General features: G+C 53.0%; 1 protein-coding gene across 1 annotated transcript; it reads right to left on the minus strand.

The window, feature by feature from the left end:
• Positions 1-2,494: 2,494 nt before the first annotated feature.
• Positions 2,495-8,356, minus strand: Vwa1 (von Willebrand factor A domain containing 1). Its single transcript, XM_005368684.2, has 4 exons — positions 8,216-8,356; positions 6,517-7,074; positions 4,008-4,286; positions 2,495-3,927 (listed from the first exon to the last, which is right to left on the minus strand). The coding sequence occupies exons 1-4, from the start codon at positions 8,286-8,288 to the stop codon at positions 3,590-3,592; spliced, it is 1,248 nt and encodes a 415-aa protein (XP_005368741.1). The 5' UTR covers positions 8,289-8,356; the 3' UTR covers positions 2,495-3,589.
• Between the last annotated feature and the right edge of the window lie 7,314 nt (positions 8,357-15,670).

Consider the following 15,670-nt stretch of genomic DNA (forward strand, 5'->3'; position numbering starts at 1 on the left):
GTGTGTGTGTATATCTGTATGTGAGTGTGCGCGGATGAGTGTATGTGTGTATATCTGTATGTGAGTGTGCGGACGAGTGTATGTGTGCATAGCTGTATGTGAGTGTGCGCGGACGAGTGTATGTGTGCATAGCTGTATGTGAGTGTGTACAGATGAGTGCAGGCGCTCATGAGGGAAGAGACTGGATTTCACTGGATTGTGAGCTACCCAGTGTGCGTGCTGGGCACCATACTTGGTACTCAACCATCTGTAAGCTCTAAGCCATCTCTCCAGCCCCTTCTTTTTTAATTTTAAAAATATGGAGTGCTTCAAGAATGTGTGTCATGCTAATTTTCACATTGTTCCAATTTTAGTGTATGTGCTGCCAAAGCAGGAACCTTTCCCTGCCTTTGGGTTTTTGTTGTTGTTTTGTTTTTTGAGACAGGGTTTCTCTGTGTAGCCCAGGTTGTCCTGGAACTAGCTCTAGTAGACCAGGCTGGCCTCGAATTCCCAGAGATCCGTCTGCCTCTGCCTCCCGAGTGCTGAGATTAAAGGCGTGCGCCACCACCGCCCGGCGCAGAATATTCTTTTATGTGTCTCATACTTTCAGCTTCTCTGCGGCACAAGTGCGTGGGTGCCAGCACTCGCAGCAGCCTCCCCCTGAGGTCTCCTCATGTATCCAGGTATTCTTAGTCCCGCCCCACCAGCCTCCTAGATACTCCATTTCCCATGGATCTCAACCAGGAGCAACCACAGAACAGCCCTTTCTGGTGTCCTGGCACCTACTGAGAAACAGAGTAACCACTCTTGGCACGTATGTTAAGTTTTGGGTGGCATCAGCCACTGCTCATCATCCTGGACACGGAGAGAACAGAGCTGGAGGCAGAGGAGGCACAAGGCAGAGGGTAGGGTGTGTGGCAAACAACTCACAGGGCCGAGGGTAGGGTGTGTGGCAAACAACTCACAGGAACAGAGGGTAGGGTGTGTGGCAAACAACTCACAGGAACAGAGGGTAGGGTGTGTGGCAAACAACTCACAGGAAAATCTCATCCACTAAATTGTTAGCCGGGGCTGTCAATATGGTTCCGCAAATAAAGATGCTTGTATGCAAGGGACCCAAGCAGAAACATTCTGTGGTAGGTGGGGGGGGGGGGCACAGGCTTTCCCCTCCACCACCTGAAAATAGATGGTGCTGGCATTAGGTCCACATGAGCTTATGCCGAGGATCTGTGGGGAGTGGACTCTGGCTATCAGATATGCGGCTCCTGCCCATTCTACTTTCCCAGGAGAGTAAGTATATTGTAAGTGAGCTCGATCACTCGGAGTCTTATGAGTTTTAGCTATCAACAGAAGCTACATAACCACTAAGAAATGACCCTCTGGTACTCTCCTGCCACCTACTCAGTGTTGTGTAAACCGGGCCCTGGGACTCAGTGTGGAAGGGAAACGGCTTCCTCCAGTGGCTAAGAGGAAGTGTCCAAGAGGACACTTGCAGTGTCCAAGAGGACAGCATGAGAAACACCAACTGCGTGAGGATCTTGTGTGTTTTAGGGGGCTGTGGGGCCCACATGCCCAACCTGAATCTTTGTCCTGAATGCCAAGAGCCTCAGACCCTGCACTGAGAAGTGAGGTCAGAGAAATCTCTCAGCACTCAGGTTAAGTACGTGGGTGTGAAGCCTCTAGGTGCGTGCACAGGCTTCCTGGAGAGGGAACCCATCCCCACTACCACCACCACCATCAGGCTAGGGCGCTGTCTCTAAAGCCATAATCACAAACGCGGCCACCTTCCGCTTTCTATGCACACACAGGACCAGAATGATCCTGGGCTCTCCCTCCAAGCCACGTGGAGTCCTCACCACCAGAGGGCCCGGCCTTTGGCACAGGTAGGAGACCCTGTGGCCTCTCCTGACTGCTTGTCCACTGCATGGGCAGTGCTCCTTCGGATGTCAGGGTGAGCCCGACGATGCTCCCTCAGGTTCTTGGGAAATGGTGGTAAATCAAGTTCTCAGGAAAGCCGGGGCTCAGACACAGCGTAGGGACCCACAGCCCACCCCCTCCGCTCTCAATACTTTTAGTTCCTGGGACTCACTTGAGTAGCCATAGCGCAAGGAGGATATGTAAACGGAGGGCTGGGCGGTGGGCAGGAGACCACAGGTGGTAATGGGAACGGCCCAGTTAAGCCAAGCCCCCTGTCCTGAGTTGTAACAGCAGCAACTTGAACTACTCTGGACTACAACAGTAGATCCTGGGCTGCAGAAGTGAGGTCCTGGTACACAGATGACAGGAACGCAGAGGGACACCAGGCTGAAAGATGCCTGCCTCCCTTCCTCTCCAGACACAACAAACCCTGTACAGCCGACCTTTCATGCTGCCCACACATGCACACAGCTGGGGAGAGTTTTGGTGGAAAACTTTTTTTCTTTTCAAGACAGAGTTTCTCTGTTTCGTCTGTCCTGGAACTTGCTCTGTAGACCAGGCTGGCCTTGAACTCAGAGATCCACTTGCCTCTGCCTCCCGAGTGCTTGGACTAATGGTGTGCACCACCACTGCCCGGCTCGAAAATTAAAGCATTTTAATGAGACTGCAGGCACAGTTTATAACTGTATTTTAGAGTTTGGGTAGTTAGTGGGGAAGATGAAGTAAGCTTGGGTTGGGGCAAATGATTCTGGGAAGAAGGGCTCTGCCTGCGTAGGGACTCGAGGGGAACCACCCTTAGCTTCTGTCAGAAGCCCTAGGGTGGCAGGTGAGGACAGGAGCTAGCCAACTAGCATGACACGTTGGGGTTAGCTGTTGCAGAGCCCTTGGAATGAACCTATCCTGGGGAATGTTGTTTGTTCCTGGCCCCTGTGAAGTTCCCTACACTAGCCTCCCTTAGAGCCTGTCATAGCAGGAGATCTATTCCCACGATCCTAGATGCCAAGGTCTCATCCCATTCCTGCGAAGAAAAGATGGCATCCCAGGCACTGATAGTGGGGTCTAGCGTAAGTCCTGGGCAGGAAGGCAGGGCCAGTGTCCCTGACAGGTACTGGCCTCCAGGCTGGCAGAGGACCCTAGTGAAAACCGCTTGACAACATCATCAGCCTCCCAAAGTCCCCTCCCGAACCTTCCGAAGCCTTTGGGAATCCTGCCTGCACCAGCCTCTCCTGGCTTTCTTTCCACCCACTTTCTAGGCACAAGCAGGACCCGAATGGTCCTGGGCTCTCCTCCAAGCCATGTGCCGTCCTCACCAGCAGAGGGCCCGGCCTCTGGCGCAGGTAGAAGACCCTGTGTCCCTTCTCTCGTGCATGCTTGTCCTGGGTCTTACGTCTTCAACCTGCCCTCTGACACTGTCCATCTCCCCGCCAAATGCCGCCGAAAGACCACTGTGTGCTCAATTCCATTGGCAACCGGAGATGATTGCCATTGCACCTGCGGCTACCAGGGTCGCCGCAGGGTTCCCAGGAGTCAGGCGAGGACGGTACCCAGCTACCCAGGGAAAGGCAGGACCGGCACCCTATCTCCCCCCACCCCACCCCATCCCACCCCCGAGAAAAACCTCGGCTTCGGCAGCGGCGGCGCCTCCCTCACTGGGCTAGGGAAGAGGGACCCTCAGGTGGACGGGGCAGGTCGATCACGGCTCGGGCGGTCTGGCTTGCGGCCGCACCGACTGCGTGGCGCGGGTCCGCTCGCCCGAGGCCGTACAAGCCTTAGCGGATAGCGCCCTCTCGCGGCCAGAGCGGAAGGCGGCAGTCACAGTCACCAGGTAAACGGTGCCGGGAGTCAGGCCTTGGATGGTGGTGCTGTTGTGGCCAGCGGGCACCTCCACGCGCTGCAGGGAGCCGCATGGCAGAGGCCCGAGCTGGATATGGTAGCCGAGAGCGGAGTCCGGGCCGAGCGCGGGGGCCCAGCTTACGCGGAGGCTGCGTGGTCTGGTATGCGAGATGACGATGCGTTCCGGCCCGACCTCCTCTGCGGAGGAAGAGGGTGGTTGGTTGGAGGGGCGCCCCTCGCATGCTACCCTGCCCGCCCATGAGATCCCCCAGCTTCACCTTGCAGCGTGCGTACTCTCACGTACTGGGGCCGCAGAGGGTGCACGTTGGACTCGGGCAGCAGCGCTACTTCATAATCCGTGTCTGGATTGAGGTCGGTCCAGATCCAGCTGGTGGCATTCCCTGGCAGCTGTTGGCGTCTTGCGGCTGACAGTTTGTCACTGGGCACCAGCTCCAGCACGTAATAACCAGAGTCCTCAGTCAACAGGGGCGGCCAGGACAGGCGGAAGCCATTGGACAGAATCTCTGAGGCACGAAGCTGCTGTGGCTGCATCGCATCTAAGGATGGTGTAGTGCTGGGGTCAGGGAAAGGAAATGTTCTCCTTGTCACAGAGTGGGGCTCTCACTGATCCCGAGGGGACCCGAAGATTGGGGCCCTGGTAAGACTGGTGGGGCCTTCTACCAAGGAGAAGTGGGAGCCAGGTGGGTATTCACCACCCGCAGGTGCTAATGGCTGTAAAACTCTAACTGGGCTTGTGGAAGGACAGTTCCCAGCTCCTGGCCACATCATAAACTTCCCTGCCTACTTCCTCTTCAGACCCGACCTGTACAATATAGGGGCTACTCCTCACAGAAAAACAAGCTGGATGAAGGTCTCTCAAAGGTGACAAGGTCTACAGTATTATCTGAGAACACAGGACTGATGTGGGAAGTCCTTCTGTATATGTGTTGCTTAATTGGTTGATGAATAAAGCTGCTTCCGCCTATGACAGGGCAGAATATAGCCAAGTGGGAAATCTGAACAGAGATAGAGGGAGAGATAGGCAGAGTCAGGAAGATACCATGTAGCTGCCGAAGGAGACAGACACCCTGGAACCTTTACTGGTAAGCCACAGCCTTGTGGTGATACACAGGTTAATAGAAATGGGTTAATTTAAGATGTAAGAGTTAGTTAATAAGAAGCCTGAGCTAATATAGTTTCTGGTGCCCAACATTGGGCACCATTTGTAGGCAGAGACTGCTTGTTCATTTCCCAGCTGCTCAGACCCAAATAATCACACAAAAATTATATTTACAATATTATTTGGCCAATAGCTTGGTCGTATTCTTTGCTAGCTCTTATATCTTGAATTAACCCATATCTATTCATCTATATATCGCCATTAGGCTGCGGCCTAACATCCGGCATCTGTCACCTTTGGCAGCTACATGGTATCTCCCCGACTCTGCCTACTGTCTCCCTATATGTCTGTTCAGATTTTCTGCCATTGGCTGAAGCAGCTTTATTCATCAACCAATAAAGCAACACATATACAGAAGGACATCCCACATCAGAGGACCTGTCCCCCAAGCTGAGTGCTCAGCACAAATCTGTTGTGAATCATATTCTAAACAGCTGTGCAGGAGGGAAACAGATCAGAGCCTGCAGTCAGGAGATGTGAGACTACATGTTAGTGGCCCAGGAACAGTGGAAATGTGATAACCCCAGGAGCAGCCAGACCTAAGGTTAGAGAGAGGGTGGGACCCTTCCTCTATAAGAGAGTGGAAAGGGGGACCCCAGAACGAGCTTCAGGGCTCATGACAACAAACATTGTCAGCCGTCTGACCAGTATGCAGGTAAGGCTGGGTAAACCCATCTAGATCCTGGATTTCTTCCTTGCTGATGCTGGGTGCTAAGTTTGGTCAGCTGGGCACCCACTTTCCTGTTCAGCCTCCCACTCAGATTCTGACCTCAGCTACAGGTTCCCCACCCTAATACTTATCTCTGATGTCAGCCTTTTCTCCTCCTGCCCTCTCCAGGTTCATCTGGGCCTCTTGGCCCAGGGGTTACCAGGTGATGTCGCTGGGGAATCTCTTGAAGCAGCAGACCTTTCACCCTTTTCCAACCCACAGATAAACCCATTCCTGTTCAGTGTAGATGATTAACCCTGGTTAACCCACAGAAAGAGACTTGGTAAGAGGGCTACCTTGGAGTGATAGCATTTTTCAGTGCCTATGACAGCTAAGCCAGCCAGCAGCCCCTTAGTCTCTCCCCCTTCTCTTTGGGAGGTCAGATGTATGAGGTCCAGAAGAAAGCTGGTGCTAAGCTCCTACAGTGTCTTCCCTGTTCTGGCTTCCCCAGCAGTTCCTACAATAAACACAATCCCTGACTACTTGACTCTCCTTTCTCCGGGAATGGTGGGCCTGGCAAGCCACTTGGTCCTACACACACACACACACACACACACACACACACACACACACAGGCACATCATGTCAGAGAGATCTGGGGAAGCCTTGGACCTCTTATCCACACACACCCCCACCCAAAGTAGCCCTCAGTTTATTGGTCTTATACATGCCAGGAAGTCACATCTTGAAGTGGTGACTCCGACCTGCCACAGTCTCTTTATAGCCCAGGTGACAGGGTACATGAAGGCACCCAGAAGGACTATGTTCCTGGACAGTGTGCAGAAAACATGTGGGTCACCTCCCCACTGCTGCATCTACAAGGGCATCTGGCTCATGAGTTTCCCCTGAAGTCTGCAGCCAGCTGTCAGCCAGGGAGGCCCTGGCTCTCCCCACCTACCAGTGATGGAGCTCCGAAGTTCTGGAGCGATGATATGAAGGTCATCCACATCCACAAAGTGTAGGTGCTTCTCAGCAGGAGCTGAGGCAGCCGCCGACAGCTCCAACAGGTTGCCCCGGCCAGTGCTGACGATGAAGACGGTGACACCCAGGTCCTTGAGATCCTGCATAGGGGGCCCCACGGGATCACTGGAGCCTCCATCGGTCACCCACACCAGGACCTTGGGAACCCCTAGCCGGGCACCTGCTGCTTCGGCAAACAGTTGCTCTTTGGCATAAGCCAGTGCCAAGCCTGTATTGGTGTCACCCATACGTTGGGATGCCACACGTACGGCATCCTGTACAGCCTGGCCTGAGCTGTACTGGTCGAAAGTAAACTCTGTGTGCGGCCGACTGCCCACATGCACCAGGCTAGCACGCACAGCCCCGGGGCCAAAAGGCATTGCAGACACCAGCTGCCCCACGAATTCCCGAACTCTGGAGAATTCATAGTGTGACACGCTGGCTGAGCTGTCCAGCAGGAACAGCAGGTCCCCCTGGGGGGCTGACGCTGTGGCACCTGAAGGAAAAGACAAAGGGTTCAGTCTAGGTGGTAGCCCCCCCCGCAGACAGCCCCATGCCCAGGGCAGAGCCCCCTTCAAAGGCCTGAACTTTCCCTAAGCATATGATTGCCTCTGCCCAAAGATACTGGTAGTAGAACCCCCAGAATGGTGCTATAAGCCAACAATAGCTCCCGGCTGTACAATGGCTGTGTACCTAGGGCACCGTGGGCTGCCCTCATGTTCCTTATGTGGGCGCTGACACTCTCCCCAGTAGACCCTGCGTGCAGGTGTTGCCGAGGGTTCAGGCCTAGGTCTCCTGCGGGGCCCTGAGCCACATGCATTGTGGCTATTAGGCTGTTTTCAGAAGGGCTACCTCCAGGGTGGAGTTAAAGCTAGGTAGTCAGTTTCCAGGTAAAGCAATGGGCTCTGAGCTTGCCCAGCAACAGAGACAACAAGGCAGGATGGGCAAGCAAAAGTGAAGGGATGGGGAAGATGAAACAGTGCACAGCCAGCCCTTCCCACCCATCTGAAGGCCAGGTCGAAATCGTCACCCCAGTAACAGATGACACCTCCCCTCCTCTGTCCCCCATTCTGTTTCATTTGTGCCAAGAAAGCAGGATATTCCTCTCCGAAACAGCCTGAGGGACCAACCATTATCTAGTGAGCCTCCCCTTTTATCCCTTTTTCTTTCAGTCCGGTAGACACTGATCAGTACTGAAAGTACTGATGAGACCTTCCATCACTAAGTCTCAAGTAGGCAGGGGCTCTCAGGGCTCCAGCCCTGGCTTTGGGGATTCCCCCTCCTTGTGGGGCCATTCCAATCTTCTTACCCCCTTTCTCGTGAGAAACTTTTCAAAGGTAAGGAAACTGAGGCAGGGAGTGCCTCTCAAACATCTTTCTCCACTATCCAGGCCTGAGGGGCGGGGCGGGGCGGGGCAGCCCGTGGCCTCCGCGCTCTGTGTCCAGCACCGGCTCAGTTGAGTCACCGAGCGCCTGGGAGCGCCCACCGCAGGTGGTTGAGGTGCTGCCATGTGCCCCACCCTCTTCCCCGGCCTTTCCGCCCACTTGTCCCGCTGCTGCACCTGGACAGTCATGACCCGCGTGGGCAGCGGCCGATGGGTTTGTCAGGAATTGGAATCCGGGTCCCACCACACTTACTGCTCTCCACGCCGCTCCGCGAGAGTGCCAGCCGCAAACTCAAAGCCAGGCTGAGCGCAGTCCAGAACAGCATCGCGCTTGGAGTGGCGGGCTCTTGACCGCAGCTGGCAGCTAACTTGCCCTCCTACCGCAAGCAAGGCAGGCCCACCCACCTCTTAGAAGCCACACCCACTCCCTTGGCCACGCCCCCGAGTGGGAGGCGCGTGCACTCTGTCGCGCGCGCTCAAAGACCAATCTGCACGGACTGCACAGCGGTGCGTGCCCCAGCGGTCCCAGACTTGCGGTGACAAGCAACAGCCACAAAAAAACATACATGTGGGCATGCGCTAACATTCCCATCTCTCTTCTGTATGCTGTGATAATGTGTCGTCCATATTCTTCACCTCTCTCCTCTCCCCTTAGAGTTCCTCACAGCTTCTGATCTGCAAAACGCCTGAAGTCAGAACCAAGAGAGCCTTAGAAGTGGGGCTATACAAAGAAGCAACCTCCCCTCAACCAACAAGGACCCAGCTGGGTGAGCAGCCGGGTTTCTCCGAAGACTGACCAGTAGAGACACTGTTTCAAGAGGATTTAAGAAGCTTCTTAAAGAATGAAAAGCCCCGCATTGTCAGCACTCTCACCCGAATTCTTGGAGGAAAATACATAAGCCAGACAGTCAGAAGCTATCCAGTGTGACCATAAAGGCCTATTGCTTCCCTATATACTGGCTACGCCCTAGCCAGACCCCAGCGGGACCAGAGACCCACTGATGATCCAGAGCTGGGCCCTGCAGTCAATACCAAAACTCAGACCAAAGTGTGGTTCTCCACAGGATACTGAGCCCTTAGAGAAGGCTTCTTGCCAGCCTGGTCTACAAGAGCTAGTTCCAGACAGTAAAGACTGTTACACAGAGAAACCATGTATCAAAAAACCAGTGGGGGGAGGGATGGGGGCAGGGGAGGGGGCTGCACGTCTGGTGCCCTCCTGAGACTCTTCGCTGTGGAGTAACGATAGTGTTCAGGATGGAGGCACACATGATGGGGGGGGGGGGTGTCTGGCAGGATGTCCCCTCCCTTCCCACTCTCAGCAAGAGGATGCTCAGCAGGGAGGACGGATGGGATTCAATGGTTTTCCTTCCTCCGTTTCTGGCAGGTGAGACGCTGTGGGGGCCTTGAGGACTGTGCCTGAGTTTGGCTTTGCCTAAAAAAGGAAGCATACAGCTGAGCCCGAGCAGCTTGTTGCAGGAACAAGTAAGAGCTATGTGCGGCGGCCGTCCCCCACCCGCTTGCCGGGAATCTTGGCAGTGGGTGTTGGCTTCGTTCCACAGACCTCAGGCCTCTGAATGGACCAGAAAGTGCTTGATGCTTCTGCCTGAGTCTTGACGACGGGAGCAGTGTGTGTGGGTCTCTCAAAGAGTGTACCTCACAGGGGCCACCAGCTAACTCCCGGCTCTCAATACGCAAGGTTGCTGTGGAGATGGCACTGTGAACAAGCAGAGGACGTGGGGGACGCGGGGAGGGTGTCCAGCAGAATCATTTCGTCTAACCCTTACTCTGCTGGGGACCTGGATCTTAGAGGAAGCCGAGGTTCATAGCCTTCAGGCCTATAGACACACCTCAGCCTGCCCTGTTTCCATCCCTTCTGGAAAAAGTGAGCAGATCTTGGCTGTGACTCTGGCCCTTGAGGAAGCAGCTGCCCTCCTTCTTCTGGCCTCACCATCAGATGGAGAGGGCACAGGCAGCCCAGTCCCCACCCAGCCCAGTCCAGGCTGGGCTACCTGCCTGACTTGAGCTCAGGCTGAATTGCTCCTGCTGCCAGATTCCTTGGGACACCCCTTCCCATTATCCCCCCCCCCCCATCAGCCACCAGAAAAAGCCTGTCCTTTTGTCTAGCAGTGGTTCCCACCTCCGGAAGACATACAGACATCCTAGGGAGTACGGGGTCAGCCAGGGGTGCAATGGTCAGGTTCAGGGCTGGGCTTGAGGCCCACCAAAGGAAGGACAAATAGTTCAGAAGCCTTTTCTCTAAAGGGAGATGGGCTCAGGGAAGGGGAATGGGCAGAAATGTGGTCACAGGCAAAGGTGGGCCAGTCCAGGGTGACCTTGAGCCCTCAGTCCTCAGCCCCCAGGGACTGCCCCTGCCTGTTCCTGTCAAGGACAGCCCTTGATGCTAATTCTATTCCGCAACAATGGCTTTGGCTGGAAACAGGGAGTCCCTGTGCTTGACTTCCTGGAGCAGTCGGCCTGCCCTGTCTGTCTGCAGGCAGGTGGAGGGGTTTCCTGAAGTCTAGAGACACTGCCCTTAGCACAGTGCCCCTGCTTTCAACCAAGGACCCTAGGGAATGTTCCTTTCCTCCCACAGTCAGGCTTCTGTGGAGAAGAAGGGCCTTTTGTCCACAGATGGCTGTGGTCATGCTCAACCCCAGGGAAAAGGGCAGCTCCTAGGGCCTCTGACCTGACCCTTGACCCCACAGAAGGACAGAGCTGCCTGCCCTAACCCCTGCCTCACCACCCGAACTATGAGCTGTTGTTTGTCATATTTTTGTGTTTTGTTTTTTTCACGGAGGAACACTGTGGACTTCCTCACTGACTCATGCTTGGCTAGCTTTCTTATATAGCCCAGGACCACTCACTCAGGTAATGGCTTTGGTCCTCCTACAACAATTAACACACAAAATAATCCCCTACAAACCAGTCTGATCCGAGGATCCCTCAACTGAGACTTCCTTTTCAGATGGCTCTGGCTATAACTAGGATGGGTGCCAAGGGGGGGGGGGGAACTTCTCCCACTTCCACCAGGCTGAACTGCTCTGAAATGTCTTCTTTCTTTCTTTCTTTCTTTCTTTCTTTCTTTCTTTCTTTCTTTCTTTCTCTCTTTATTTTGAGACAGTGTTTCTTTGTGTAGCCTTGGCTGCTGTAGAGCTGGCTCTGTAGACCAGGCTGGCCTCTACCTCAGAGATCTGCCTGCCTCTGCCTCTCGAGTGCTGGGGTTAAAGGTGGGTACCAACACCATCCCACTTGTCATGTAATTTGAGTCTAGCATGAAAACCCAAGCACACACCGGAACACAGAAGCAGGAAATGGTGGGACCAGCTCTTGGAGGCCTGGGGCAGTTGAATGGGCTGAGCCTGAACCCTATGGCCCCATCTCGCAGCAGTCAAGGCGCAGCCAAGAGCGTCAGGGATCTCAGCTCCTTCCTGCTATCTATTTTACTTTCTTTTAGACCAGCTCTGGTGGGGCAAGTTCCAGAGCCTGAGCCTAAGGATTGGGTCTGTAGACCTAGGGTCCTGTTTTACCCTCAGGGATCAGAGCTGACCCCAATCTACTTCCCTTGCAGCTAGAGCATCAGGGAAGACAAATGGCTTGGTGAGCAGCCTGAGCGTAGGGTGCATGCAAATGACCCCTTTATTTGCCAGTCCATCCCCCAGTCTCTGCACCAAAGACTCAGGCACGGGGGCCAAACCCCGTGCCCCAAGTCCTGCTGCAAAGTGAGGACTCAGCAGGAAAGACCCATGCTAGCAGAGACGCAGGGTGTTATCTATTTATTTGCTTGCTTGTTTGCTTGCTTGCTTGTTTGTTTGTTTTCAAGACAGGGTTTCTCTGTGAAACAGTCCTGGCTGTCCTGGAACTCACTGATATCTGCCTGCTTCTGCCTCCCGAGTGCTGGGATTAAAGACATGTGCCACCACGGCCCAATGGTGAAGGGTGTTATGATTTGAATCTGCAATGGTCCCCAGCCTCATGCTTTTAACACTGGTTCCCTAGTTAGTTTTTTGAAGTCCATGAAGCTTTAGGAGTCCGTGAGCCTTTAGGAGTCTGTGCCTAACTAAGGGCAGGTTTTTGAGGGTTAAAGACCAGTTACTGGCTCATGTTGCTGCTTCCTGGTCTGCTGTGATAGGAAGTGCCTTTCACTGCTATGGTCTGAACGACTTTGCCCTGCCTTCCCTACCATGACGAACTGAAACCTTTCGAGACTTTGAGCTGAAGCAAATCTTAAGTTGTTCCTGTCAGTTGTACTATTGTGGTCACAGATGCACAAAAGTAACTAATACACAGGGCTGCTTATTTTCCCTGAAAAGGGTATAATTGTGTGAGATGGGGACCCTATGGTAGGAGCTACGAGAAGGCAGAGGCAACGGCAAATGCCAAGAGCTGGGGGACTGTGGGTAGGAGCACGTGTATGTGGCAGGCTGCTTGGGCTAGGACACGGGAAGCAAGCCAGGCTGTGTGGCCTTCAGACCACAGGGAGGATGGTGCGACTCTGAGTACCAGGAGAAGCTTGGAGGGGGTGGAAGTCAAGGACAGCTGATTCCATGCTCCTAGAAAAACAGCCTCAGAGACAGGCTGCAAGCCCCAAATGTGCCGCTAGCTGACCAGGAATGATCCATCCTGACGTGGGACCCCCAGCTTTGGATCCTGGCTGGATTGCTTCTGTAAGAGGTGACCCAGGTTTCCTGTCCCATCCCGAGGAGGGTCCAGATAGTCTTGAAAGGGAATCTTTCAGCAGTGGGGACCTAAGAGAAGGGAGAGTGGCTTCCACTCTCAGGGCCAGCACCAGTTCTGCCTGTTCCTACTCAGCACCCCCCAACCCCCTCACTCCAGGGCTCAGTTCCTGACTCTACCAAAGCCCAACCCACGTCTGGAAGGAGAGCAAGGCTAGAGTTTAAGCCCAGACCTAAAGCTGGATGAGGGAAACTGGCTAAACCCAGGGCCCCTCCTGGGTAGGGTGTGTCTGCAAATACTTTGTGAATGAATACATGGTTTAAGGAAGGTGGGAATCTCCCTGTGCCCAGTCTCTTCACCTGTGGTGATGCTCTCACCCAAAGATAAGAGGAATATAGGCGGGACGCAGCCATACATGTGTGCATACGCCAGCCAGGCTCCCTTTTATAAGGCAGGCCCTCAGTTACTGGAAAGGAGCGAGCATTCCCACCTTGCAGCTTATCTGTAGCCCTGAGGAACTGGAGAGAAGAGTTGTTTAGCAGCGGTGGCAAGAAATGAGTCACACCGTGCAGCAAACCCACGTGGGAGTTTATTGATGGGGAGATAAAGGCCCTTAGAACAAAGAGGCTGCTCTGGACTTTCAGGCTAGAGTCTAGACAGGAGGATCCTAGGCACGACCTGTTCATGTGGTGGTGGAAATGGAAGGGCCCCCGAAGGAGCAGTGACCCCAGACCTCAGCCTGCTTGTGTGGTGAGCCAGGTTGTCTGCTCTACCGGCTGGCATAGCCCTATTCTTCACAGATAAATACAGACCCTAGACCCTTCTGCAGACCTCATACAGTCTCCACAGCATTCTTCTTCTTTTGTGTGTGATGCTGTGTGAATGGAACCTAGGTCATCTCTTTGCCTCACGTAAACACCAGACTACATCCTGCTACACCCAGCACCATTCACAGAGCAATGGTGTTTTCTTTTTTTGTCAACAGTCTTATTTTGTAGCCCAGGCCGGCCTCAAACTCACAGCAACTTTTCTGCCTCAGCCTCCCTAGTGCTGAGATTGCAGGTGTAAACCATCATGTCCTGCACACAGAGTTCCTTTGGGAAATGCCCGGAAAAATCAAATTAAATTAAATAACAAGAAAATCTGAAAGACCATGCTAAAGTAGGTCATCCCACTAGCCTCCCTTAGACTTTCCCAGGGCCACCTGGAGGACGCCCAAGGCCTCAAGATGGGCTTGAGAAGCTGGGGAACACCTTTCAGAAATGGAATGTCCCATTCAGCTGCTGTGACGGAGTTCCTCACCCAGCCAGCAGTCACTTCAGCTTAGGAGTTGATCTCTGCAGTCACCTCCCCACCCCCACCAGGCCCAGCTGTTGTTTTGATGGTTTTGGGGCCAGGCAGATCCAAACCTCAGCCAAGGGCTTCCCAGGAGAGTCTTCATCTTCAACCTCTGGGGGTGGCCAGACTAGTTCCTGGCAGGAGGAGAAGGAAGCCGGCTTCATTCCAGAGGAAGCACTCCTGGGCAGTTTGGCGACCAGCTGACTCCGTCACTCTGTCTGCTCAGGAAAGAAATCAAAACTGGACACACATGAAGGTTGAAAACCCTGAGACACACAAGACACTCAATAGACCTGAGCCAGCCACACGCTGGGCTATGCTTGCAGCCACAAAATCAGCTCGATTCAGACCGTAGGCTGAGCTCTGGCTGTGCTGGTTACAGGCTGAGCCACACTGGCAAAATAGTGTGCTGGATCCTTTAAGAAATATTTAGGTCTGGGCATAATAACATATTTCTATAATTCCAGTACATGAGAGGCAAAGGCAGGAGGATCATAAATTCTAGACCAGCCTGGATTACATAGATCCATAAAAGTTAAAAATTTTAAAAAGTCTGTTATAACTAGATTCCAGGTAAATTATAATAAACATGTTCTAATATATTGCTAGGCTTATAAGAACATATATATCTCAAAAGCTCCACTACCCCCCTAAATCAAACTTTACAAAACCCCAAACCAAAGAACCAGTTAGATGGCTCAGGGGGTTAAGGCACTTGCTACTAACTTTGACAACCTGAGTTTCTTCCTTCCTTCCTTGAGACCTCCAACTCTTAAAAGTTGTCCTTTGATTTACACACACACATTGTGCATATGCACTCCCATACATGTGTGTACACACAGACACACGCACACACACACACATACACACACGCACACACCTTTAATCCCAGCACTCAGGAGGAGGAGGCAGGCAGATCTCTCAGTTCAAGGCCAGCTAGCTTAGCCAGGGCTACACAGAGAAACCCTGTCTTGAAAATAATAATAATAATAACAACAACAACAACAATACAAACAGTAAGAAACAACCAGGATATTGGAGAGAACAGATAGAAAAGTGAGTTTTCTGAACACAGGGACGGACAGACAGACATGCTGAGGTGTGGGGGTAAAAGGGTGAGTACTCTGTATCAAAGGCCGTGGAACTAGTGCCCTTAGAAGGGGCCTAAGCTAACTGTTTTCTTTGTTTCTGGCAGAAACTATCCTAAAGTTAGCACCTGCCTTAGGTTTCTATTGCTGTGATAAAACATTATAACCAGAAGCAACTTGGGGAAGAAAGGGTTTATTTCATCTTAAAATATGGACGTCTACAATCCATCGATAAAGGAAATCAGAACAGGAAACCAAGGCAGGAACCTGGAGGCAGGAACTGAAGCAGATGCCACAGAAGAATGTTGTTTACTGGACTGATCCTCGTGGCTTGCTCAAACTGCTTTCTTAAACAACCCAGAACCACATGACTAGGGCAGTACCATTCAAGGTGATCTTGAGCCTTCTACATCAATTTTTGTTTTGTTTTGTTTTTCGAGACAGGGTTTCTCTGTGCAGTTTTGGAGCCTGTCCTGGAACTCACTCTGTAGACCAGGCTGGCCTCAAACTCACAGAGATCTGTTGCCTCTGTCTCCTGAGTGCTGGGATTAAAGGCGTGTACCACCATCACCTGGCTGCATCAATTAATCAAGAAAACACCCCACAGT

This window comes from Microtus ochrogaster, unplaced genomic scaffold (assembly GCF_000317375.1).
Source record: "Microtus ochrogaster isolate Prairie Vole_2 unplaced genomic scaffold, MicOch1.0 UNK38, whole genome shotgun sequence".
Taxonomy (NCBI): Eukaryota; Metazoa; Chordata; class Mammalia; order Rodentia; family Cricetidae; genus Microtus; species Microtus ochrogaster.